The sequence below is a fragment of the Neodiprion virginianus genome, chromosome 2 (assembly GCF_021901495.1).
Source record: "Neodiprion virginianus isolate iyNeoVirg1 chromosome 2, iyNeoVirg1.1, whole genome shotgun sequence".
Taxonomy (NCBI): Eukaryota; Metazoa; Arthropoda; class Insecta; order Hymenoptera; family Diprionidae; genus Neodiprion; species Neodiprion virginianus.
This window is the reverse complement of record NC_060878.1, coordinates 26,475,549-26,502,500: the sequence shown is the minus strand read 5'-3', so window position 1 is coordinate 26,502,500 and position 26,952 is coordinate 26,475,549. Positions and strand designations below refer to the sequence as shown.

Here is a 26,952-nt window from a genome sequence, read left to right as displayed (position 1 = left end):
TAATTTACACTGCAAGAAATTTTTAGTTCCGATTATCGCTCAGTCCTCAACTATTTTCGTTTTTTACCACAATCGAGAAATATAGTTCTAGGTAGAAGATGAAAATTAGTTTTCTAGCTGTTACCAAAAAGTCCAATATCCGTTACTATTCTTTCTCATTACGTTCGCTGTTACTATATTTTCTTGCAACTGTTGCGAAAATTTAATGCTCGTGCAACAATAAATTGACGTTAAAGCCTTGTTTAACTAAAAACGTAGAGTAAGCCTCAAAAACTGATTTTGCGTTGCAATTACCAAAAACGGATCGACGATAGCGCAAAATGGTTTGGCGTACCTCGTTTTTCGTAATTCCAACAATATTCAAACAGTTTTTTTTAACGATATCCGTTTCACTGAATTTTTCTAGTTACGATAACAAATGAAATTTTTCTCAGTGTGCGTCGTACTCGTTCTCGGCGATCCTGCTTGGGATAAACTAACAATAAGTTTGATACGATAAACTGTAACCCGTATGACTGACAAGGTGAATCGTTGCAGCCGTAGTGCGAAAATCGTTGGATAATACCCTGCACGGTGTAACAAGGTGAGTACGGCGGTGTTTATTGGATTATTTAACGCAAGCTTATGACACCGCGGTGCGGAAAAAAAGTATTGGCGAACATTTACAATGTTCCGCTTCGGTTCTGCCAAGGCCATCAGCAGTTGTAGCGCGTTCAAGCAATAAAATGAAAATAAGATTGTAAATAAAAAATCGCTGCCGTAAGTAATGGACGAATAGATAAACGGCTTGGGAAGCCATCTTGAATCGTAGATCGTTGGAAAAGTATCCCACTCAACTTTGCCTCGAAGCAAATCTGTATATAAAGGGGAGGTTTGCAGCGGCGAACCGTACATTAACTAACCGTGCTCCATGTAAACACTTCCAAGACGCTAGGTATTTTATGCAATTATATGATCGTTAAATATCCGAAATTCCTTCTTCGTCTGTGATCTGTCATATACGAAAGCCGGAGTTTCCTTGTTGGTAAGTGTTGCGCGACCTTTGACATTAAATCTATAAATGAATCAATTTTGGTATGGGACGAATATAGACTTTTGGTCCAAGTAAATAGTAAGATTACTGAAGTTAAAGAGGTAGAGATTTTTAAGCACGTTGCGATTATTTTTCAAAACTTCGTTTGGTAAAAATAAAGAAAATAAATCTGCGAGTTGGATGAAAATTCAGATCTTATGAAATTCATTTTGGGTTTCAACGTATATTGATCATCGAAAACATCAAAAAACGACAATTCTTCTGTAAAGATTATAGCTCTTTTGTAATAAAATTCTTAATCTGCTTTTCATCTTATTTTTACGGTGCATTCCTATTTAGAAAATTAATAATATTGAAATGTAGGTGTATAGTGTTTTTCAAGACAAAATTTGTGATTGTAAAAATTTCAAAAATGCCTTTTCTAACAAGTTACAAATTTATTGAATTGAAATTTCATTTTATTCGATTAATTTGAGGCTAACTTACAATTGGTACGAAGCCGCTTTTTATACAAACACTGTTAATTTGTTTATCTTTGTGTAATTATAAACGATTGAGTATAATACGTACCAAATATCAACGAACGAAGATGAAAAAATTATTTTCTTTTCTTCGATTAATTAATTCCACATCACCAACTCAGTATTTTCGGTTTTATTCCAAGGTCACTGACTCAGCAGCCAGTGTAGCAATCTGAAAAATATTTTTGAAAAAACCATTCACATTAAGCCTTGACAGAATAAAGATTTTCAAGTGATTTTCAGATACACGGATAATTTAAAATGGACGCCAAAGAGTTCTGCGAGTTTGGAAAGGCGACTCTCGAGTACATGGCAGATTACACGGAGAATTTACGGGACAGAAATGTCCTCCCGAGTGTTAAGCCAGGTTACCTGAACGAACTTCTCCCGCGGGAAGCACCGATCAAGGGGGAATCCTGGAAAGAAGTCCTGAAAGACGTGGAGAGAGTCATAATGCCCGGAGTAAGTGGTACAAATTATTTCGAAAAAATATATACAGTGAACCAATTTTTTCATTGATAATCGAAACGGTTGAGTCTGGCCCAAGGGTTGTTCAAACAAAAAAAATAGTGATTCCCATTCAACCTTACAATGCAGTTAGTTTTTGTACTAATTTCATATTTTTTTTTTATCTGGTTTTTTAGTAAAAAAAATTGAATTATTACATCCCACTCATTCCACTCATTTGGTCGATTACAACGATCACGGATTTATCTCCAAATATCGAAGTCAACGGATCTCGATGCAAGAAAGGCTTAATAGTCCCATTCTATACACAGTTCTGAACAAAAACACTCCAATTCATTTTTATTTGATGGAGAAATAAATAAATGTCATGAATTCGACGAATTTATTACAGCGGTTTTATAGAATCTGTGCCATTTCTTTACTTCTGTATCAAATGAAAATGCCTTTGAGAGTTTTTCTTCATAACTGTCTATAGAATTGGGCTGTCAAGCGCTTTTTCGAGTTTTAGATAGGTGGACTTTGATATTTGGAAATATATAGGTCAACGTCGAAATCGATCAGGGCACCCTCTTAAGTCCATTCAATCTACACGGATATGGACGTAATAAAAGCACTCTATTTACTTTCGGTGCATCAAAACATTGTTTATATTACGCGAGCATGTCTTACGCGTTTCTTCGAAGCGTGTTTTCGGTACACAAAGTACAAGTTTCGATAAAGGTAGAATGAGTCTGCGAATGCGCATGCGCGGAGTACGGAAAAGATAATTTTTTAACTCCTAGAAGTACTTTCTACACTGTGCGCATGCGCTGTCGCGAAGAAATCTTACATTACGCAACCCTAAGCTTAATTTCGTGCTTCATGAAAAAACGCGTAACTTACTCTTGTCGTATAAAGAATCGTGTACGACAAGGAGGCAACGGTCTTTTCACCTCGCATATTTACGATCTTCGTCATCGGTTCACCTGCGACTCATCTAATATTGCAAACTTACGCTCGGCCCAAAAAGACTGAATGTTTTGTGACCACTTGCGTCGCTCGCCGTTGTTATAAAGCCGTCACAACGAAAATAAGAGTACAAAACCTTTGCATTGCAAAGTTCAGTGTGAATCGTCATTTGTTTTGTCAACAGAATTTTTGACAGATTCAACCAAACCAAGTAAAAATAATAAAGATAGGAAAGAAAATTCAACTCTCAAAACGATTCTTTAAAAAGTCAAAGAAAATTCACATCAACTACTTTCAAGTAGTCGTACCGAAAGCTGGTCAATTATGAGGTTGACATCCAAGAGGATTCGAGAAAGAGTGCAGGTGCAACTTTTTTTCGTGCTTACATACCGGGGCAATCTCTTGAAACTTGAAAATCAACCGTGCATGCGCCAAATAATTAAATCTCATTGGTCGGCGAAATCTTCCCGCAGCGATATTCTTGTCTGCGACGCAGGCGGGCCAACGTAAGCAAAATGTGTACGTTTGAATTTTCAAATAGCACAAGCATTGAATTCCGATCGTTCATTGAAGAATCAACTTTCCGACCCAGCAACTAATGCTTCCCAAACCTTTCCGAGTCACTGTCTCAATTATATGAGGAGTCTAACCTCGAAAATTCGTCTCAACTACATCGCCGCCAGAAACAGTTTGACAACTGAAACTCGGGACGGCTAGTCTGCGCGAACAGCCGATAAGACTCGCGCATGCGCAGTTGATTTTCAAGTTTCAAGACATTGTCCCGGTAGTCCGAGTGTCAAACTAAAATCGAAGTTCTGATAAAGTATAACTACCGACACGGGTTCAACACGATTTTAGTTATCCTTTCAACCGATTACGAGTGTATCCGTATGATTATTTAAAATCGGAGTACATATTTCCATGGATGAGAATATTTATAAGGCGTTGTTTATTTCACGCAGTTTGCTTGCCGTTGCATTACCCTAATTGAGTTAAATATTAATCACTCCGTCGTATCGCAACAGGTCTCGCACTGGAATTCACCTCATTTTCACGCCTACTTTCCGACGGGCAATTCTTATCCGGCAATAATCGGAGAGATCGTGAGTGCCGGTATTGGTTGTATCGGTTTTTCGTGGATGTCATCGCCCGCCTGTACCGAACTTGAAGTTATCACGATGAACTGGCTCGGAAAGATGCTAAATTTGCCAGAGGAATTCTTAAACTGTAGCGAAGGTCCGGGTGGAGGAGTCATACAGGTAAGTTACATTGATACAATTATCGATCTTCGTTTCACACGGTTCCTATACATTATGTTTTTCAAAATAGTCCGTTAAAAAAGACGATGAAAAAGATCGAAACAATCTACTATAATATCTGTACATTCGTTGAGAAAATTATCTGCAAGCTCCGTTAAAAGAATATTTTCGAGGTGTTCTAACGAACTTTTTAGATTATCAATTGATAATGAGAGACCCAAACAAACCAAAAAAAGTAAATAAAATCACGGATGAGTGTTAAAAAAAAAAAATGATTGATGAGGGCTCGTCCGGGATTTGAACCCGGGACCTCTCGCACCCGAAGCGAGAATCATACCCCTAGACCAACGAGCCGATGTACTCTCAACTCTCAATAAATAATATTATATATGACTTTGTAATTGAAATGAAGTCTCGTTTCGTTTCCATTTTTTACAAATTTGGTTTCGGGTGATGAATGATTTATCACGCGAATCAACAATTATTGGCTGATACAATGTACAAGGTATAACTTCTCAATGTTTGAAATTGCTCGGCTGACAATATCCGTGGTAACAGGCATACAGTACGCGATAGCAGTATGAAAAAAGAAAGCGGGAACTTTCCCTTGAGGCTGGAAAAATGAGCGGATTTTTGTAATTACTAAGAAAATTTTCGTTGAATGCTTAAAATACCAAAGCCGTATGAGAATTTTGGTGATATTCAGATTGCGTAAAAATAAAAAAGTTGGGCTCGTCCGGGATTTGAACCCGGGACCTCTCGCACCCTAAGCGAGAATCATACCCCTAGACCAACGAGCCACGACGAAATTGTCGAAAATGTATCAATCAAATCGCATGCAATGTCGATTGACCAATCAAAGATTAATTAAGTAAGCGGTAGACGTACAGTCGAGTCAAAAAATTTTTCGGTTCAAAAAATTATAAAGCCAAGATTCGAGGTCAACAAATAGACAGAGTTCCGTCGATTTATATCAATCTAATATTTTTTTTACAGTTAAGCTAAATACTTATCGAAATCGTTCATTATCAAATTTATGCAAACTGTATTATCCTGTACATTTATTCAACAAGAATATTAGAGATATAGTCCACGGAATTTTTTCGAAGTATAAATCATATTTAAATCTTGGTACAATTCTGTGCTATATATAACGTCAATTATATTCTCACATTCAGACGAAGTTAGTAATACATGAATATATAATATTTTCGTAATAGGCATCGGTTTGCCACTTATAGCATACAACAGCTTTACGCAAGTTATTTTTATCAGTTATTAATCAATTCTCGAACCCAAATTTAAATTGAATATGACAGATTTTGTCATCATGAAAATAAAATACCGATATTTCATTTAGGCGTTGTCCTTTGGCTCTTTTTTTTATTTCCATCCTTTCAATGTTATCGAAGTACTATATTGTAACGATTGCAAACTTATCCCGCAATCATTAAACCAAATCTTAATATATGTTTCGATAATAAATTTTTGACCGGACTGTGCGCCCGACGTATTCTAAATAATTCGCAATAATAACACTCCTATTTTACCATTCGGTATTCGAAATGGAAGACGATGTAATTGTGTTATGCTGAAGTTATACTGTCGTACATACATATATACACATATATTATTACATATACATGTATTTACGCGTATATTTTAGGCACACTGCATATTCGCGTTGATTTGACTGTAGATATATATTCAACACTTTCTCAACGACGGACCGGTTTTCAATAATACATCGGTTTATTTGAGGTAATAAGGTGGCTCATATTTCCGGGCTGTCGTAATTTCTCAGCCTTCTTGCACCATCTCAATTCGGTCTGATGATATTTACTTAAAATTTACATCGATTTATAATTTTTTCATAGATTAGATCGCTCGAAATCATAGCCTCATCCGATCGATTTATTTTGAGTAAAGTCCAGCGTGATCGGTTCCGTCGGTAATTGATTCACGCTTCCTGCAATATCCAACCTGAAGACGCACATCTAATTGGTCACATAATTCATCAATACAACGTATTTTGTCAATTGTCAAACGCTAGGGAATTGTTTTGTACTTTACTTCAAGTTTTTTTTTTTCCGTTTATTTCAGGGTTCAGCTAGCGAAGCGACGCTTATCTGCCTCTTGGCTGCAAAAGAGCGAACGACTAGAAGGCTGAAGGAAGAGCATCCGGATTGGAACGATGCTACCATAAAGAGTAAATTGGTGGCTTACGCGTCTGGTGAGCGAACTGAGTCAATTTTACAGAGATTTTTGTTACCAACGCGGATTGATCGAGGCCTCCTCACCACCGATTGCTAACGATCTAACTGCGACTAGTGCTAATTTCATGGCTAACCTTCCGAGGCACTGTACTAGTCGGTAAAGTAGGGCTTAGATCATCAGACCCGGTTATCTTGGAACACTGGGGAAACTTTCATTTGTTATAATTAATAGAAAATTCGAGTATAACGAGTACCGTTATGAAGATAATGACACTGGGAGAAATTTTGAGCTGCGATTACTACACACTCCTTAACTATTTTCACTTTCCACGACAACCGTAAAATATAGTACTGGGTAGATATTGAAAATTAGTTTTGTAGCTGTAACTAGAAAATCTAGTCACAGTGACTGTTTTCTCGATTACGATCACTGTTACTATAATTTCTTGTAACCGTTGCGATAATTTGATTTTGATAAAACAATAAATTGTTGTCAAGGCCTGATTTGATGAAAAAACTACAGTAAACCAAACAAATTTTTCGTTGCAGTTAACAGATGATATAGTATTAATAACTGTAATCACAAAAAATATTTACTTGTACCTCATTTTCTTGTAATTTCAACGATATTCAAACAGTTGTTGTACCGATATCCATTTTACTAAAATTTTGTAGTTACGTATAACAAATGAAATTTTTCATAATGCAAGAAAATGTTGTACGAATCACTGTTTTATACGATTATAGTTGTGAATATTCCATTCCTTGGTTATTTCAACGGTAAATCTGTCTGTTTGATTGAATGCATTTCGCCAGATAAGTAAGACCTTAGCATCACTTCCCTGTCGTAACAAAAACAATATTTTCGCAATAGTTACAAAAAAATATAGTACAAGTGACCACGATGACAAAAAAAAAAAAAAAACAGTAAAACTAGTTAGATTTTCTGATCACAGCTCTGGTTTAAATTTTCTATCCAGAATTATATTTTCCAGCTATCGTAGAAAATAAAAATATAAGGACTGTACAGTAATCACAAGTACAAATTTTTCTTGGTGACTTTACTGAGAACATAAGATGCCTAATCAGATGCCAGAGAAAATTATATATCGTTGAATTTCTGGAGAAGTTTCATGATAAAAAACGGAAAATAATCGTTCCTTGATATACTATCCGTACGACCAATTCCTGGCTACTCACTTACTCACACCTGTGCATATAGCCGTAATTTTGAAAGTGACTGTGAAGGATTTCTATCCGACAGATCAGTCAAACTCGTCAGTGGAGAAAGCAGGACTACTTGGCTCGATGACTATGAGGCTTTTACCCGCTGACGAAAAATGCCGCCTTAGAGGATCAACCCTTCTCGAAGCGATGCGGAAGGACGAGGAGGCCGGACTTGTTCCCTGCTACGTCGTCGCCACCCTGGGGACCACAGGAACTTGTGCATACGACTGTCTCGACGAGCTTGGGCCGATCTGTAACGAAAATAATGTCTGGCTCCATGTGGACGCCGCATACGCCGGTAATTTGGCATTGTTGATCAGAGAAATATCTCTGAATGACTTAGGAAATGGATTGGAATCTAACAAAACTCCCACTGGAATTAACTCTACGCGACAATGCAGTAAAAAAAAAAAAAAAAAAAAAAAACGTTTCAAATTGAACTAGAATTGAACTTCCCGGAAACATGTATCAGTAAAAGATTTGTCGGTTGTGTTGGAAAATCTTTAAAAAAAATTTCATTTTTGACATTTAGGTTGACTTGGACTACAGATTAAAACTTGACGATTCACTTGATAAATTTCCAGAGACTTTTATTACTCGCAATATTCTTTGGATGAATATTTTCTTATCGACGGATAAAAGAACGTGAGAAAAAAGTCTGATGCAACTTGCGCGAAACTTACGATGAGAATTATTAAATTCACGAGTATTTTAATGACATAATATTGAGGACCGGCAGCTTTCGAGTAATATGCCGTTTCACTTCGTCACGTGTATTAAGAGTCCCGAGACGGTGAACGGCGAGTTACGAAGCGAGCGAGCTTGTTTTGGTAGAAAATCAAATCCACTCCATCTATGCGGATAATTTATTCATCCACGTAACTGTTATTCGATATACGTAAGTCTCGAGAGTGAAATCTCCGATTCACGCCGCAGTTAGCGAAAGAGAAAGAGAGTTGAAAAAAGGGGGAAAGAAGCAGATAGGAAACCGGAAAGTAACGACCGAACGTTTCCCTTTCAGGTGCCGCTTTAGCCTGCCCTGAATTTCGACACCTTATGCCCGGAATAAAATTCGCGGACTCGTTCAGCTTTAACCCTCACAAATGGATGCTGGTGAACTTTGACTGTTCTGCACTATGGTAGGTAAAACGAATTAGGAAACTAATAGTCACTCACTAATCGCAGACATGTGGTGCAAGAAAGACTCGAACTGCACGTATTAAAACTCGTAACAGTTTGTTGAAATTAACATATAAGAAATGGTTATACGTACACACGTCTCTCCAAAATTCCCCGTGAACTTTGTTCATAAATAATATTTCGAGTTTACATCACCATTTTCATATTTAACTTTTCTGGGTTAACTACTCGCCTTTGTACACATGTTGCAACATTCGCACTAGGCTTCGGACTTGAATTTCTCCAAAGTATTTGGCAATTTGCAAATACTCGAATAGGTTGAGGCACGTAGCGCAAACTGCGCTGATAATAAGAGTTACTGAAGATTAAAACACACACTGTTACGATATAAAACTGCGGTACCGTGAAACGACGGTAAAAACACTTGAAAAAAAAAACGCGAAATCGTTCTTACGCCCAAGTCTTGAACTTTCTTTCACGACGGTGAGTGGGACGTGCAAAGATTGACTCTGAAAAGACATGACACTGTGCTTGTTTCCCAGGGTGAAAAACTCAAGGTATCTGATCGACGCCGCGAATGTCGACAGAGTTTACCTCGCTCATGGCCACGAGGACAAAGCACCGGATTACAGAGTAAGCTGAATGATAAGACTCGAGTAACAGAGAAAGTCGACATGAAACAATCCACTATAGGAAAAGCCGGATCTAAAATTTAACTGAAAATCGTACTACTTTTCAGCACTGGCAGATTCCTCTGGGTCGCAGGTTCCGCTCCCTGAAGCTGTGGTTCGTCATGAGGATTTACGGAGTCGAAGGGATTCAGAAATACATTCGTGGATCGGTAAAACTGGCTCGTTACTTTGAGAACCTCGTTCGATATGACAATAGGTTCGAAATAGTCGCGGATGTGACATTGGGACTCGTTTGCTTCAGAATTAAGGTAAGCTACGCGTAAAATCCGGTTTGCGCTGACCCTGTCCTTCGTCGATTTATTTTTGTAGCAATTTCGTAACCACAACAGAACGTTTTTGTAAAAACGTGCCTCGTGAAAGGTAGTTTTAGAATCTGAAAGCTTACTTGCCGACACGTGATTAATTGCATTTTGTACCATTTCTGAACTAGTTGTAAGGTCAAAGTTTGTGGGATTAATTCCCTCGCATTAAGCTCTCCGCTTTTCGTTATCTATTTTTAGGGTGACAATTCCTTGACCAATGAGCTTCTCGAGCGTTTGACAGCGCGGAGGCAGATCTACGTAATACCAGCAACGTACATGGGGAAAACGATCGTGCGTTTTGTGGTTTGCAGCCAGAATTGCGAAGAGAAAGATGTGGAGTTTGCCTGGAATGAAATTACAACACAAACGACGGAAATTTTTAAATCGCAAATCGAAGCGTCGGCAGTACTCGAAGACCGATCGATAGAGATCCGCACAATTATCACAGAAAAACCCTTGGAAAACTTGACGGACAAGCTACTAGATCTTGAAATTACGAGTAGCGTGAAAAATTCGCCAACTATTTCGTAAGATCGCGAGAAGAACGTCACATTGAACGATTTGTTAGTCTTACTGTAGAACATTTTATTGGATTCTTGTTTCGTTTGTATATCTTTTCATGAAATTGTATGAACTCAAAGTTTCGCCCGTGCACCAATAACTGATCATATGAAATGTAATTCATTTCGTCATTGTTAGTAATAAAATGATTTATTTTAAAATACATCATTCTTTGATAACACATGGGGATGAGTGCTCCGTTGATTTTTTCAAAATTAACCATGCTCCGTTATCAATCATTATCATCAACCTGCGCTATTCGCCTGTGTACGAAAAACGTAAGTTCCGATTCATGCTTGGTATTTGCCATTGAAATTAGTCGTCGTGATATCGAGGAGGCAGTGTCGTGATTCTAATAACATTCCTATTCAGTAACACCTGCTGATAAACTAATACAACACCTGTTAATAAAAATACGAAACAAACAAGAAAAATCTAAAATTGGTACGTGGAACTCTGTGAGCAAATTGGTATCTATCAAAATTGATCAGGCACTTACAGACACAAAGAATCCATAAACATTATGATAATTGCACAGATGCTAAGCTGGACAACAATAATGCCAGCGAAGAAAAATGTCTTGGATCAATTTCGTTCATTGATGGCCTGTCACCAAACATCAAAAAGATACTAATGAAAGAAAGCATTAATGTTTCGTATAAAATTACCAATACTTTAAACAGTATATTTGCGTCATTATAATCGAAAACTACCACCTTGGAACAAACCAACATTGCACATAAAATTGAATGTAAAGACTGTGACAAGCATCGCAAAACACGAGTAGCAGATCAGCAATATGATTTAAAAACTCGTGATCCTGATAGATCTGCTCTGGCTCAGCATTCATTGATCGAAGGGCACAGTTTCAAATTTAGAAAAGTAAAAATAATTGACAAAGAAATCAACTGGCATAAAAGGCTTATCAAGGAAATGATACGTGTATCTGAAAACAATACACTCAACGAAAGAACTGACATACAAAACCTGAATCACCTCTATTCGGACATCATCGAAACCGTCAATAGAATTTGGCATAGACTGCAGTGCAAACGATTAGGCCAGTGTACAAATAAATATGTAAACAGGCACTTGACTTTCAAATATTGTTGTTAAATTGACTATTCAGAGAACAGTTCGGATAATATATTTAGGTTGGAATTCACTTCCTCCTCGTAAGCCATGCAATGAACATCGTAAGCGTTAAGGAATGTCGATTTAGGTAGGTGTTAAAAAATGATCTTCCATAGTAGTTTAAACAATAAGATAAAAATATAAAGATTGGTATTTATGTATACTATGAAATAAGAACACAGTTAAAAGTATTTATATGCAATAGAGATAAAATATTGGCTCGTTGTGTGATGTTCTTAACGTGACTATTAGTGAGAAAGTGTAAGTCATGTAAGAAATGGTTCTTATTTGTATTAAAGAAACCTGACGATGGTAGGCGGGGCCTGTTGAAACGTCGTACGGAAAATAAAATTGAATGCTAAATGTGAATCGGTCCATCCTTGACCTTCGTCCAACTAATTCAAATCTTCATAATATTCTCCATGGTCACGAACATCATCTCATGGTACTCTTTGGTGTATATCAAACGGCTCGTATAACTGACAACGAGAAAGGACAACCGTCTTCCCCGCGCCTCGGAGAGAAGAAAAAAGAGAATAAATCATGTGTAATGACACCTCGTATGTCATTTAACGAGTTCTCTCCCAAAATACAAATGTAACCATGGATAATGATTTCGGAGGTCGAAGAAAACTTTACTTCCATTGCTGATATTTGATCAGGGATGTTGTCAAGTATTACTTCGACATCCGTGAACGCGCTTGATGAAGTTACGTAATAAGGGCCTCGATTCATCTACGTCGGTACTTATTTAGTCCGTTACCATTTCGAGAAAGTTTATACGATGCATAGAAAATTTTTCGCATCACACGATATCAGTAAAAATCAATCATACACGTCTCCCTATGGTGTTACCAGAATACTTGTCTCTTCATAGTCAGCTCGCTTCTAGACGCAGTCTGTGGGACATTGGATCTCAAAAAAAGGTTCATCACACATCGAACATAGATTTGTTTGAAATACGTTGCTCTCGGCTATTGAGCATGAAAAACTAGCATCGTGATATGTTGAGAATCGATTGGAGAGGGAGGATTGACGGTGAAAATATTGAGAAAACGAATGAAAAATAAATGGAAAAGAAAATATAACGTGAAAGAAACATGGTGCCCCTTTCACCGCGGATTATTTAGGGCAGTGCGTCGAAATTCGTTGTGAGAAAAGTTGGTTCGAGACGGAAGGTGGAAGGTAAGAAGCGAGGATATTGCGCAACGAGTAATTTACTCGGGTAGTAATCAGCAGAAGTGGGAGAAGCGGATCTGGTTCCGTGAGTTTTTGCAAAGTTATGTTAAATTTTAGAGAAAGCTTAAATAGGAGAGTGCGAAGTTGCGCGCGACACTCGAAGAGGTAATCCTGCACCGATCGTCGCGTGACTGTGGAGAGTTCTTGGTTGAGTGAAAGTTTCGCCGAGGAAGGCTTCCTCGAGAGGGCAGGAACACTTGGTCACCAGTTCCTCGGTCCAACGTTTCTCGACAGGTTCATTCAGCCGCCGACAAATTCCAGTTTTTTAAATAATGAACGCGCCTCTTTCGACCAGTGAAGTGCACCACGGTTTGCCTAATTGACACGTCAGTTTCTGGATGACAAGTTGACAAGATCGAAGAAGTGAAGCGCGAAGCGTACCAAAACCTGATAAGAAACCATCGCTCAACCATCACCCTCGCCTATCCCTCGAACCGCTAGTCATGGACACCGACGAATTTCGGGAGTTTGGTAAAGCAGCGGTTGACTATCTCGCCGACTACACGGATACCCTTAGGGAACGTCCGGTTATCCCCAACGTGGAACCGGGATATCTGGGTCGCTTGATTCCCGATGAGGCACCGGAGAAGCCAGAATCGTGGCAAGAAGTCCTGGGAGACGTCGAGCGCGTCATCATGCCAGGTGTAAGTTGACGGAAGACTCTCTCCTTTGCTTTGCACATCGCTTACTTAATCGGTTCGCGACTTTCGTCAGACAGAATTTATCTGTAATACCGAGTACGGTGAACGAAAATGAAACTTTCACCTCCGGCGGCAGCGTCGTAATTGTGGAAAGTCTTTCTCCAACGTATTTCGGCCTACTTTGGATCTTACATCACCAACCGAGCCGACATGTTAATCGAAATTATTCGTCATGTCACGCTGTTGTAATATTTCGATACGATTGAAGCTAAGTCACGTTTCTTTCAAAAAATTCTTCGTAATAACTTTCGATTGGCGCGTGATGCGACGGAAGTAAACCCTTGAATGGGCGATGAAGTCTGTAATTGTTTCGAATTGTTTGACAGACATTCTACAGAATGAGAGAATAAAATCGATACACAAGCACGTTGAGGAAAAGATATTTGCATTTTTGTTTCTAAATAGTCGAAACATCTCCTCAAGATTAAGGAATACTGGACTTCCCTGTTCTTGTATTCTCACTCCAGTCGAAGTCATTTCGATAGTTGTTTCGGCACTATCCAATTGCATAAGAACCCCAAGACGATTTGCAAAACTCTGATACATTGAAAAAGAGATTTTCAATCGCACTTCAAATAAATTTTGTCAGAAACACACTCCGAAAAAACAGGAACAGTCAAGCCTGCTTGATGAGGCTGAAAATGATTCCACCGTTGTTGGAAACTATGATTGACGTTAACCGATCAGTAAATGATTTTACAACTTCTATACAGATGACACATTGGAACTCGCCCCAATTTCACGGCTACTTCCCGTCGGCGGTCTCTTATCCTTCTATCGTAGCAGAAATGCTTAGTGCCGGAATAGGCTGTTTAGGATTTTCCTGGATGACTTCTCCGGTGTGCACGGAGCTGGAAGTGACCATGATGAACTGGCTCGGAAAGATGTTGGGCCTGCCCGAGCAATTCCTGAACTGCACAAAGGGTCCAGGTGGTGGTGTAATTCAGGTCAGTTACACATCCTCTATTTACTACTGATCCATAAACCAAGTAAACGCAAAGAGAATACTTTGAGAAAAAGTTTTTAACGTATGACTGGCAGGGAACCGAGGAATGATATTTTGCCTCTTCGAGATTTTGGCGATCCTTCATTCCAAAAATCATGAGGGTTCTTTTCGTTAAAATTACCAAAAAAGTAGTTCTTATTAATTAGAGTCCGCGGGTTTTTACCTCGATCGTGGTGTTCAACATAGGTTTATATTCCAGTCCTCGGCAAGTGTTGCCACTTTTGTCGGTCTTTTGGCAGCCAAAGAACGAACCACGCGTCGTATGATGAAACTCCATCCGGATTGGAGCGAAGCAGACATCAAAGCCAAGCTAATCGCTTACACTTCCGGTGAGTAGTGAAACTTACGATTAAAAACACGTTTGGTAAATATATGTTCGGATCAATTATCAATACATATCGTTTGCACGTGTCAAGAGAAATTGATACTTCCATTTTTTTTTTAAGTTTAAGACTGACTTTAAGAGACAAGATATTACATTTTGTACATAACATGAAACAATCAATCTACGGACGGAAAACCGCTAATTCGAAATCCGTATAGAATCAGTTCTGACGTCGGATTATTACCTCAAACACAGATCAGGCCAACTCGTCCGTTGAGAAGGCCGGACTCTTGGGTTCAATGCCAATGAGACATTTGCCATCGGACGAGCATTGCCGTCTACGAGGATCCACCCTCCTAGAAGCAATCGAAAAGGACGAAAGGGAGGGTCTGATACCTTGTTACGTCGTTGCCACTCTCGGGACCACCGGCACTTGTGCTCACGACTGCTTGGAAGAGCTCGGACCGATTTGCAACGACAAAAATGTTTGGCTTCACGTTGACGCCGCCTACGCAGGTAAGCACGCGTTGACTTGCAGTTGGTTCAATGGTTACAACCTTCAAGTTAAGGTGTTACATTCACGGAAAGAGTTGGTAAATTGGAAAACTCCAACACCAAGCTGAACTTGAAAAATGTTAAATTTACTCTTGGTGTAATAGAACATGGTTGGAAAGTATCACAAGAAGAGTAACAGTATAATATATTTTGAGACAATTCTACTTCTACGTACGTGAATGATTATCACATACTTTCGATGAATTGTGTTTTAAACTTCTTCATTTTACCAATTTCGTTTTCAAGCTTTGCGACAGATCTGTAAAATTTATACCCATATATAATACGTGATATAATGTATTGTTATATTTTTCTACTTTTCACGCGATGTTTCAGGCGCTGCTTTCGTATGCCCTGAATTCAGGCATCTGATGTCGGGTGTCGAATTTGCCGATTCTTTTGACTTCAATCCGCACAAGTGGTTGCTGGTCAACTTCGACTGCTCAGCAATGTGGTGAGCATCAAACTTACAAAGTGTAAATTTAATTAGATCTGATCAGCGTCAAGTTCACGTCGAATCTATTCGTCAATTTCAGGGTGAAGGACTCCAGATACTTAGTGGAGGCCTTCAACGTTGACAGAATCTATCTTGCACACGAGAAAGAAGGACAACAGCCTGACTACAGAGTAGGTTTATTTTTCTCCTTTTCTTAAATATGTACCATCGATTTATGAAAAAGAATATGGAACCGCGTTAGTGTCGTTTGATTAGTAGAATTTGGTTTTACTGTTTCTGGGTGTACATCACAGCCAAAACGACCTATTACGTTGAGGCGCAACAGTGAAATTCGGACACTTCCATATTCCACGATTGGTTGCTTTCACTACTGCCCAATTTCGTCCTTAATGAGAACGGTATTTAATGGGGTTTTCCTCCGTTCTTTCAGCACTGGCAAATTCCCCTGGGTCGCAGATTTCGTGCTCTTAAGCTCTGGTTCGTGATGAGAATGTACGGAGTTCAGGGTCTGCAAAACTATATCCGTCACACTGTAAATCTCGCAAAGCAATTCGAGGGATACATTAGGAACGACGATCGTTTTGAAATAGTAACCGAAGTTACAATGGCTCTGGTTTGCTTCCGAATGAAGGTAAGTTACTTCCTTTCTTCATTGAAGTCACATAGAACAGACTATTCCTCATTCTCATCTCACTTTATTCACTCTTTTATATCTTAAATTTTGTTCCAATCAGGGAGACAATTCAAACACCCGCGAACTTCTGGATAAGCTATTAGCGCGCAGGAAGATTTACGTGATCGCGGCAACTTACAGAGAGAAACTGTTCATCCGTTTCGTGGTGTGCAGTAGTCTCTGTGAGGCCAGAGACATGGAATTTGCTTGGAAAGAAGTCAGCGAACGGGCGACCGAGATATTAAATCCGGTTCCGCAGCAAGACGTCGCCGTAATGAGTGCGATCGAATCCAGCAAGGAACCTGCCACGAACATCGCCACAATGATTAAGGACTTGAAGATAGAGCACGGCCTGAAGGAAAAAGCACCGAAGATCTCTTGAACTCGTCGCGAATCACAAAATACTGATGTTTCTTCTATTATTATCAAGTATTATTTAGTTTTTTTTTGATTTTTTTTTTTTTAAATTTAAAATAGGGGTTCAGTGTCGGTTGACTATCGTCCAGATCATACAATTTTCCTTTTCTAGACAGGTATTAAACCACGACTTGTCAGTCGCAAACTAGGCAATTACACAGCGAGGTGCACACATTACTGCAATCAGCTGCACAGATCCGCAGAATTATCTACGTTACCATCTTCGTTCGTAACTCTATGGAATTCCACTGATACAGAATCTCCAAGTATCGTTGATTAATTTATTGTGAAAGTTTTTTTTTTTTTTTTAACAAGTTAATAGAATTGTTACCAAAGATTTGCCTTGTATTTTCTCCCCAACTCCAAACTCTATTCCTAGCTGAGATATTCTTTATCAATTCTCATTATATTTTCTCACTCAAATTGATGGTCGTACGTTTTTACAGTTTTCGTTATACAACGGTCACCGTGCCGAGATATGCAAAGGTTAAAAAATCTTTAATTTACGGTTAAAAGTGAAGAAGATGAGTGTAATTATTTTATTACTCTGATTGTAGATTATAGATTTAATATAAATAATTGTTATTAGCGTTAAATTGCATACGGATCACTTATAAAAATATTTTTATATATAATGTATTTACGGAAACAGCACAATTCTATAAACCGAACATCATGGAAGTTTAACTCAGAATAAGAAGTTCATTATTACCGGCTGGTTTTAATCAAAACTCTGTCATCTCATCAACCTTAAAATAATTCTTCAGTCCACGACTAACTTTCCGTTAATCTGGAAACATCCTATCACAAAAATAATTATAAAGCAATGGGACAAAAAAGGCATGTAAATACTGGTTTGTAAACATCGATTTTTGCAGAATTAATCGACAGTTCGCAGTATACGAATATATATATAAATATATCATATATATGAAAAATAAACTATGGAGCAACAAACTATCAGATTCATCTGTCAACGTTAAAAAGCCATTGAAATGGGCAATCTACTTTCTCGCAACAGTGAAACACCCGCATGACACAAAAAATTTTTGCAAGTCATTCGTCAGAGAAATCCGGGAGAATTTTTTGATCACACAAATTTGTCTAACTTTCTCCGTCAAAGTTTCAGCGACAATATCGTTAGATGTTCCATTTTTCCTGATAGTACTTCTGCAATTTTCTATCCATACAACGAATGGGATTCTCAAGCTCTTTTACTTGTACTACTTATTACTAATGGAATTATGATTTCGTTGCCGTTAAACTTAGTGTTACAATTTGTTGTTTTTTTTTTCCCCCCACTTCTAATTCGCCGACCGTATAAATATCCTAACAATACAACCCGTTGCCCTGATTCTCGACGACGTATTTTCGCACGTACTCGGTTGTTTCTTCATTCAGACCCAAAGATGGAAGTTCCTGTTCGAATTGACCGACGCTTGCCGCACCGGCCAGATAACCGTTCAGCTTTGCCGCCAGTGTTGATCCCAAGAGTTCCTCGCTTGTTTTCAGCCGTAATTTTTCCACGAGCCAGGGATGGGCCTGGAGCCGGTACTTTTGATGGTATCTACTCAAATAAATTGATCATGAAGATATTCTTGTATTTTTATTTTTTTTTTTGTTAGGATAAAGTATATTGAATTATTTGATTGATGTTTGTGTCTGAAGATTAATATGCTAAATTATTGTCGGAGAAAAATTGAATTTGCTTCTGATTTCAGAGAGTTTCGATCTTTGTGCATGTAAAGCAAAAAAACGTTTTCAGAAAACCTTCGGTAATATTATTTACTCCATTGATAGTGTATTATATAATAAAAATCGAACTGACGAAATTCGAATAACACAAGCTACATCCTATAAATATCACTATTTGATCCGCATATTTGACAATTTTTATACTCAAATTGTTATAAATGTAATAAAATAGACGTGATTGTAATGTATCTCAATCTTCAAATGTCTTCGTCCGATCATTCCGAAGTCTTCGCCAACTACCGCTACTCTCAACCAGAGAACATAGGTTTGTCCTCCAACTGTTTAATTGACCACTTTTTTATATTATTTACATTAACATTTAATGATTTTAATATTTTCGACAAGATTTTTTCAATCTAGCTATTTATTGTGATTAATCAATTACAAAAAAAAAAGTGAGGCATCGGTGAATCGATCTCAAAACTTTCCATTTACATTGTATACAACAAAAGTTGATATCTATATTATCTCGGTGTTCTATGAAATATAACACATACATATGTATAATGCGGGCTAGCGTGTTATCAAGCCATATTGCACAACGGCACATAATCCCAACTCGTATTAAATACACATTAGACGTGGATAAGGGTCAGCGGGTCGTTATTGACCTTATTAACAACCACGAGGAGCAGCTGGAATCAATTCATCGACCCAACACTTTCAAGCAGTTCTTTATACGTCGCGTGCATTCTATATTCTTATATTAGACGGCAGTTTTAAACGTGCGTGTGCACACTTGACGTTGATTGATAAAATTTTCGATTACTATTCCCCCGGCAGAAGAAATTAAGTAGTTTCATTGATCTTTCTTTCAACTCAAATGCCATCCAACTAAGTTTTTTAACTCTTGAAGAAATTCCCGTTTCGACGTTTCGTTTTTTCATTTATCACAGTCTGGTTTAGTTGTTCAACATGCTCTTCCGAATATTTTATTTTACTTTTGTCTGTTCGTCGATTTATTCTGTTTTTAATGTTTATCGTATTTGCAAGTTCAGTCAGGCGTTAGTGGAGCTTTCATTTTTAATTACTGGAAATCTAATTACTCGTTGTCTAATAATAAACACTAAACCATTATTTTTATTACTCCAATACTTTTTAAGATTCTATACGACTGTAAATTTTTCGGACCAATAAATTTATACAAAAAAAAAAAAAAACGAAGGAGCAAGTAATCGTTTCAGTTATGTAGAATTAACTCACTTTTCTGCTGGGTAAAATCGCTCGAATCTCTTTATTTCCGTAATCAGTGGTTCCCCGCGTTTACGCTGCTCTTTCTCTCTGGACTGTTCCGCTGTTAATCGGTCCTCCTCGTCGTGCCATAAGACAAGAGACATATACTGAAAATCACGTACAGTTAATTTATGCCAATCATAATTGGGTTCATGTAATATTTAATAAAGAATGACGATGAATAAAAATCTCTCTGTCTCCCTTCACTTTCTTTGTAACAGTAACTTATCGCAAGCCATTTTGAAATTCTAAGCCTAATAATTCGTTCCCAGACCTTACGCAAAATGACAAATTGTCAATAGTACCAAATGACATCCACTATCCGTTGCAGTTCCAAACGTAGATGTTCGTCTGGTTCTAACGTCTATTTTTTATGGATTCAGCAACATCTTCACATTTTCAGTATGAATTCTAAGAACTGAGTGCTGATACAGAAGTGCAATGATCGTTAAAAAAAAATAATAAATACTTTTTTGGCTATAAAATGTTCAACGTTATAGTGAATATCTGGGTTATCCGCTTTAACAGAATAGTTTTCCACAATGTTTCCAATTTCTCTAGCACAGTGAATATTTATATATCCTCTTGTTCGTGCAGCCTCGTGATCCGATTGATTTTGAATGCGTAAAATGTATTTTATACAACTGTTTATTGTCCTAATAGCCACTTGGGATATTATGCCGCAAGTTAGATCTGATAGAGCAGTTTGACCCTGGATTGCAAACCATTTATACGACGCCATCGTTGGGCTTTTGCAACTATTCCAAGTTATAAGCAATCAAATCCAAGGTCTTCGGTGGAAGGTCAGAAAAAAAATCACGTTTTGGCATCATACCGACCGCCAAAATACCACGAAATTCAAATCACCTGATGTTAGCATTGCGTGTTGAGTCGAATTGCTTGAATGGTAACCGCTACCAACATCGGCAGTAAACTAATCTAATCAACTGATCAGCTGATAACTAAAATCGTATCTGCAATTCATTACTAAAATACAGTAAATCTTGTGACAAGGTATATGAGGAATTTCTTTGTTGCTGCAGTCATTAGTAATAACGAATACATCGAAAGAAACTTTTGAAACGGATTAAACAATGAACTATGCCGCGGTTTTGTGTAAAAAAAATCTGTAATTACAATGGAAAATTAATGACGAGTAAACCAGTTCGGAGCCTGGTTTTAAAATCGTTATTTTCCTTTTAGTGCGAAGGCATTACATGTGGGATATCCCAACTCATTTCAACTATATTTATAAATAACAGCTCGTAGTACCACCGAAAAAATATTATATTTCTTTGAATATTAGCTCTTAATTGGAAAAACTTACAAAGATATGAAAAGATGATGAGTATTAGACTTTTGTTGGGCACAAAAACGATGCAGTTCATTATTAGAAATTTTATCAGATACGACGTGTTAGAAGAATTTGAAATATGGTTAACGACTCTACACGACATGTTATATATCTATAACAGTTTGCTAATAACGGCTGATCATTGTATTTTCCAATACGTTAAATTTTTTATTTCTCCATAAACTTAACAAATTAGCATCCTCCTACCCAACGAAAACTAGCTGAGGAATCAAACGATCCACGTTCAAGACAGAAAATGTTGATAATCGCGCATAAACTTAACGATTACCACAAGTGAGGTGAACCATGGCGGAAATAATGGTGATGTACCTACTTATATTTGATGATACGAATACCGCACGGGAAAACGTGATGACACACTAGGAAATGCGGATTCCTAAGAATGACGTAAACACAAGTCAATGAAGTTCCAATTGAGTCATTGCTTTCTCGAAATCTGTTTTCGATAACATCAGACAATCGGATTGCGTTAAGTTAGTTTTTAGTCTGGTCTATTTATCTAGAACAGAGCTGATATTGAAACTACAGATCTACAGATCTTCAGATCAGAGACAGTTTTTAATCTTATTCGGTGACAGGTTATAATTATTAAACTAAACTCAAGACAACGGCTGATTAAAATTGAAAAAAAGAAAAAATAGAAAAATGAAAGATATCACCGTGCTGGGTTTAAAGCTCGTATGCTAAACCGTGAACGACACAAGTAATTATTATCGATATCGTAACTACTTTCTGGTATACAGCATTTAGATGAAGAATGAAGAACAAGAAGAAAAATATTGCATATTTGTTTTATCAGCGAAGAATCTCCTCAGAGCCGTAAATAAAATCGATTGAAACGAAAAGAGGAAGAGAAGGAGAAAGAGAAGAGGTCAGTCAACAACGTGATTCGACAAATGAGACACAGAAGCTCAGCACCTCGTGGAATCTGTCTCTGTACCAGTTTTTATATGTATAGAGAGACCTTGATGACGTACGAGGTTACTTGGAGTCTGCGAATATACAGACGTATAAATAAAAATTATGTAAACATTTTTATCTCCTACCTGACGCTTTATTCTCGTCGTCAATCCGTACTCGTGGTTGTTCCAAAATAAATTGAGCAGTTCCTGGTAACCGATCACCTCAGGATTGTAATCGATGTCGATAACCTCGGTGTGGTCGCCACTGAAGGTATGAAAAAGTATAAAAAGGTAAGAAAATGCGCGGTAATAACACAGTAACGGAATTTTAAAACAGGTTGCATCGTGTTTCACCGGTTCAAAATTGCTGCAATTATGCTTACTTCTTCGACTGAGGAATGTTTTGCAACACAAAATAAAAAGTAATATACCAAAACCGGGCGAGAAAGAAACTTGAAGAAAATAAAAGCGATAATTCTACTGGATACAAGTGAACAACCAAGTGCCAAAATTTCGATCTGGCTATAATGTTTAAAACTTCGAAACTCGATGAGTCGCCGTTACGGATAAACTAGTAGATTCGTTTTTAAGGTCAAGAGCAAATAATTTTACTCTCGTATTTATACCGTTACAATAGCGTTTTGGAATAAGCATGGAGATGAGTGATATTTGTGCATAAAACGACACTCATCCAGAATATGATATGCGCCCTTTCGAGAATCGATAAAATATACCTCAAAATTGCATTTAAAAAAAAAAAAAAAAAATTCAACACGTAATATGTAATCATTGAAGATTTAATGCTCAAACTTTTATTGTTTCGCGAAAGACAACGGTGTTAAAACATGTTTTATCTTTAAACTAGAAACATCCGATTACCAATGCGCAGGCCGAACGAGACTAAATCACGTTTATTCCCGACTCAACCATAGAGTTAACTTTTTTGACTTTAAAACCGGTGCGAAAGTGGCATATTTTTCTCTAAAACGCATTTGCGGGACATTTGAGGTCAACTTAAAAGTCCCAATTTTCAAATAAATATTGCGACCAGAGTTGAGTCGGAATAAAGTCCTATATGTAACAAAGGGATAAAAGTCGACTTTATTCCCTTGTTACGTAATGTACTATTATGAGTGACCGTTTTCCCGCCTCTACTCTGTGTCATTCGCTAAGAAAGATTTCATTTGTTACAGTGACTAGAAAAATTCAGTAAAACAGGTATCGTTGAAAAAAAACTGTTTGAATATTGTTGGAATTACAAAAATCGAAGTACACGTAACCATTTTGCGCTATCGTCGATCCTTTTTTGGCAATTGCAACGCAAAATCAGTTTGTGAGGTTTACTCTACTTTTTTAGTTAAATAAGGCTTTAACGTCAATTTATTGTCGCACAAGCATTAAATTTTCGCAACAGTTACATGAAAATATAGTAACAGTGATCGTAATGAGAAAGAACAGTAACGGATACTAGACTTTCCGATAACAGCCAGAAAACTAATCGTCATTTCGTACCTAGAACTATATTTTTCGATTGTGGCTAAAAATGAAAATAGTTGAGGACTGAGCGGTAACAGGAACTAAAAATTTCTCTCAGTATTGCATTCCGGAGCTGTTTATATTACATATCATCGAAATATGTAATATCTAACCCATTTCCTCGAATTTTCTTTGGTTACAGTCTTATAGGTGAGTGAGTAATAAGTAGATGATTTACAGGTTCCTATAGGTAGGAGAGTCCAACGTCCCACCGGCGTATCCAACCCTGGTTCTCAGGACGCCTGGCGTCGCCCCGAAGAGCGCATCACACGCCCAGAAGCAGCCCATACCGAAGGTGGCCCTCTTGGTGACAAGTTTTTCTATTTGGCCTGGCATCGTCTACAGAAAAAGAATACATGACCATTTTTGTCTCGAAATTCAGAGTGATAAGCAACGAGTTGAAAGCCCGGAACTCGTAAGCTAAGGTACTGATCGATGATCGTAAAACTCAGCATCGTAAAACTCGGCACGTAATCTTAGCATCTTGCAAATTTAGTCTCATCTGGTGAGAAGAACTTCAACAGAAGTAGAATTTATCAATCGAAAACGCTAATGTCTCACTAGACTAAAGTTCGTAAGGTTCATTTGTTAAACGGTAAATTACAGCTGAAATTAATCAACATGAAACATAATCATACTGTGACTATAATCACTTTGTACAAACAACTGTTGGTTCCAAAATAGTGAATTTCATTCAATGTTTTGTTACATTATCGTTACGAAGTTCGACTTCGTAATGTTTTTGTGTGTTGTTAGCAAGAAGCGTGGAACATCCAGTGGCAAATCCAAAACTATTCGTTCACGAACGTTTTTCATTTTTCTCTCTTTCCATTGATAACATTCATGGAAAATATGTATCAGCTAACAGCACACGATTTATGAAAAATTGTTTCTGCTCGTCACCGGCAACAATACAGCTAAAATGTTTGACAAAAAACCACTCCGGCCAGTGGTTAAATTCGATTTGCAGAATTGAATTAACGTCAAGTAAATTGATCATATTTTTTACTTAGTTTGAAGAATGAAAAACCTGAAATTCGCATTTCACAACAGAAATCTTCAACCAACCACCGATGCCGCAATATCTGGATTTATCGAAACACCAAATTGTATGAGCTAATTTCAATACAAATTATAAGTTTTCACTCCAACAAAACGGTGGCGTGAGCTTCCAAGTTAATCGGTAGTCTGTTTTGAATTGTTAACGTCCCTCATAAAATGAAAACCGCTTATCATATCGTATGAAGCAAAGAAATTTGTATTATTTTGATACTAAAAAAAGTTTTCTCCAAACTCCCGAACAATTGACATTAGACCAACGATCAACTAATTGAAACCTATAATAGCGTCACGTCATATTATGTACTTCAGTAATAATCGCTTGTTTGTTAAATAATGATCAATAAATTGAAACCGATTCCAAAAAAACCTAACCATTTGTTTGTACAATATATGTTTTCCGGCAAGTCCAGAAAAGAAAATAGATATTTTCAAAAACAATTTCAACGCTAATGATCAATGAGCAAATGCAGTCCCCCGTATAAATAACCGCAGGAAAGATTCTAACGGTCACAATAACGACAGGGTCCAGCGATGAACATGGTAAATTAGATTGAACTAAATAACCGTGAATTAAAATCTATTGATCAATGCACAATTCCACATCTCAAGGGCACCGCGATAGACACTAAACGTTTCACCTCCAGTTTAAGGGCGAAAAGTGACAGTGAGAAACGTTGATCCGTGAGTGGAACTTCAGTGTCTTACCTGATCGACTTGCTGCAGTTACACACAAATTCGCGTCGGACGGGCGATTCTCCAATTTTTGCAGGTGCCAAAAAGAAGGCCAACGCGTTCGGTAACGGGAGCGAAGCGGATCGTGTCTGCAAGACACAGGAGTTCGCCACTCGCGCACGAGAATGCCGCGTGGTGAGCCGCAAGTCTGCTCATCGAGCCTGTGTTCTCCACTCCTGCGCACTGCGCACTGCGCAACTCGTACACTGCGCAACTCGTGTACTGCGCAACTCGCGGTCTGCGTCGGAATCGCGGGCACAAGAATTTGCCACCGCGTTGCTTCCAGCCCGCCAGGCTTCGCGTCACGTTGATGAGCAGAGAAACGCTCGATTTAATTTACCGCGTCATGTCATGAAGTTTGTTTGTGTGTAACTTGGAACCTTGTGTCAGTGGAATTTTTTTCTTTTGGTTTAGTCGCACTTTACGTCACAGAAACTGACATCGTAACGAATATAAATTCCCGTCGAAGACCTTGAACATACTTTTACGCTTACTTCAATGCATCAAGAGTCAAGTCCAGTGTTTGCAGCATGACATTGATAGTATCAAATTATTCAAGAACCTTTGCGAAGTGTTCGACTAAACCGATTAGACAAACTTTACTACACGCCGCGCTTAGAAAAGAACGTTCGTATTGACGCGCAGCTGGATGCCGATAGTTTGGAGTGATCCAATATTGAATACTTTATTACAAAACCTGTCGGATTTTATTTGCCGAAAATTCTTGAGTATTGGTTGACTCCGAACTGTCCGCATCAACCGCCGATAAAAAGATGAGACGCATAGAATCTGAACTGGGTTAAATCAAATTTGAATTTAGAAATTTGTCCTGCATCGACTTTACGTAACCTCGATTTTTTAATTTCGTATTCGGATCTATGTATTACGCATTGCATATAGAATTGCGCCAACTCCGGGTATTTTCATATTGGTCAAGCTCGGGCTTTGATTACAGTCAAAATAAAATAATGCCATTGGAAACAATTTTGTGATAAATAAAGAAACCATTTTACCAAAAAAGAGAGTATTAAAGACAAAATAGTTTCACACATGATGGTACTTCCCGTTAGTGAATTGATTTCTAATTTGATGAAAAGTACCGCGAAAAACTACATTTTTACGCCTCGTTTACTACTAGAATTAAGAAAGTCGTCGTTTGCGATAGCAGTATTTGTTTTCAATCGAAATTTAAATTTATACTCATTCGCCATGAGTTGCCAAAAACCATGCTGGCTTTTGAAAACCGAGAATATCGAAAAAATAAAATCATTTGAATTTCAGGAGTGGTGTATATAGACCGAAGTCGCGCAACTATTAATAATAAGAGTCGTAACAATAGCCTTCCGTTCGGAGGATAACCTTTTCCAAGGTCATTTGATCGTTCAACTGGCAAGCAACTTCAAATTTTCTATCATCATTGCCAATGACCTTACGAAAATGAAGACGCTTTGCAGTCTGAGGATGAAAAATAAATAAATACTTT

The 26,952-nt window shown here is 37.8% G+C and overlaps 4 protein-coding genes and 2 non-coding genes across 6 annotated transcripts in view; 2 read left to right on the top strand and 4 right to left on the bottom strand.

Annotated features, from left to right (window-relative positions):
• The window catches only part of LOC124299329 (LIM/homeobox protein Lhx4), a 133,307-nt gene extending 131,602 nt beyond the window's left edge, over positions 1 to 1,705 (bottom strand). The window contains exon 1 of the mRNA XM_046752484.1: positions 1,604 to 1,705. The gene's annotated coding sequence lies outside the window, so the exon portion shown is untranslated. The remainder of the gene's footprint in view (positions 1 to 1,603) is intronic.
• Positions 877 to 10,528, top strand: LOC124299326 (aromatic-L-amino-acid decarboxylase-like). The gene is made up of 9 exons (XM_046752477.1): positions 877 to 1,024; positions 1,798 to 2,016; positions 3,996 to 4,229; positions 6,333 to 6,462; positions 7,710 to 7,970; positions 8,694 to 8,811; positions 9,355 to 9,445; positions 9,552 to 9,752; positions 10,005 to 10,528. The coding sequence occupies exons 2-9, from the start codon at positions 1,816 to 1,818 to the stop codon at positions 10,335 to 10,337; spliced, it is 1,569 nt and encodes a 522-aa protein (XP_046608433.1). The 5' UTR covers positions 877 to 1,024; positions 1,798 to 1,815; the 3' UTR covers positions 10,338 to 10,528.
• Trnap-cgg (transfer RNA proline (anticodon CGG)) lies at positions 4,512 to 4,583 on the bottom strand. Its single transcript has one exon. It is a non-coding gene; the product is annotated as a tRNA-Pro (tRNA).
• On the bottom strand, positions 4,958 to 5,029 carry Trnap-agg (transfer RNA proline (anticodon AGG)). The gene has a single exon. It is a non-coding gene; the product is annotated as a tRNA-Pro (tRNA).
• A 2,298-nt stretch (positions 10,529 to 12,826) lies between the features above and the next one.
• LOC124299327 (aromatic-L-amino-acid decarboxylase-like) lies at positions 12,827 to 17,673 on the top strand. Its single transcript, XM_046752479.1, has 8 exons — positions 12,827 to 13,384; positions 14,155 to 14,388; positions 14,647 to 14,776; positions 15,028 to 15,288; positions 15,664 to 15,781; positions 15,864 to 15,954; positions 16,215 to 16,415; positions 16,519 to 17,673. Exons 1-8 carry the CDS (start codon positions 13,184 to 13,186, stop codon positions 16,837 to 16,839), a joined length of 1,557 nt encoding a protein of 518 aa, XP_046608435.1. The 5' UTR covers positions 12,827 to 13,183; the 3' UTR covers positions 16,840 to 17,673.
• On the bottom strand, positions 17,400 to 25,611 carry LOC124299333 (peptide methionine sulfoxide reductase). Its single transcript, XM_046752495.1, has 5 exons — positions 25,443 to 25,611; positions 23,854 to 24,014; positions 22,284 to 22,404; positions 19,833 to 19,969; positions 17,400 to 18,441 (listed from the first exon to the last, which is right to left on the bottom strand). The coding sequence occupies exons 2-5, from the start codon at positions 24,009 to 24,011 to the stop codon at positions 18,204 to 18,206; spliced, it is 654 nt and encodes a 217-aa protein (XP_046608451.1). The 5' UTR covers positions 24,012 to 24,014; positions 25,443 to 25,611; the 3' UTR covers positions 17,400 to 18,203.
• Positions 25,612 to 26,952: the final 1,341 nt, after the last annotated feature.

Excerpts from the sequence above, each read along its gene's own strand:
- LOC124299333 (XM_046752495.1), bottom strand. The coding sequence starts at position 24,011 with ATGCCAGGCCAAATAGAAAAACTTGTCACCAAGAGGGCCACCTTCGGT. Across the intron at positions 22,405-23,853 it reads TCTCCTACCTATAGGAACCT|TGGCGACCACACCGAGGTTA; the intron begins GTAAATCATCTA and ends TCATACCTTCAG. Across the intron at positions 18,442-19,832 it reads CGATTTTACCCAGCAGAAAA|ATACCATCAAAAGTACCGGC; the intron begins GTGAGTTAATTC and ends TTATTTGAGTAG.
- LOC124299326 (XM_046752477.1), top strand. The coding sequence starts at position 1,816 with ATGGACGCCAAAGAGTTCTGCGAGTTTGGAAAGGCGACTCTCGAGTAC. Across the intron at positions 2,017-3,995 it reads AGAGAGTCATAATGCCCGGA|GTCTCGCACTGGAATTCACC; the intron begins GTAAGTGGTACA and ends GTATCGCAACAG. Across the intron at positions 4,230-6,332 it reads CGGGTGGAGGAGTCATACAG|GGTTCAGCTAGCGAAGCGAC; the intron begins GTAAGTTACATT and ends CGTTTATTTCAG.
- LOC124299327 (XM_046752479.1), top strand. The coding sequence starts at position 13,184 with ATGGACACCGACGAATTTCGGGAGTTTGGTAAAGCAGCGGTTGACTAT. Across the intron at positions 15,289-15,663 it reads CGTTGACGCCGCCTACGCAG|GCGCTGCTTTCGTATGCCCT; the intron begins GTAAGCACGCGT and ends GCGATGTTTCAG. Across the intron at positions 15,782-15,863 it reads TTCGACTGCTCAGCAATGTG|GGTGAAGGACTCCAGATACT; the intron begins GTGAGCATCAAA and ends CGTCAATTTCAG.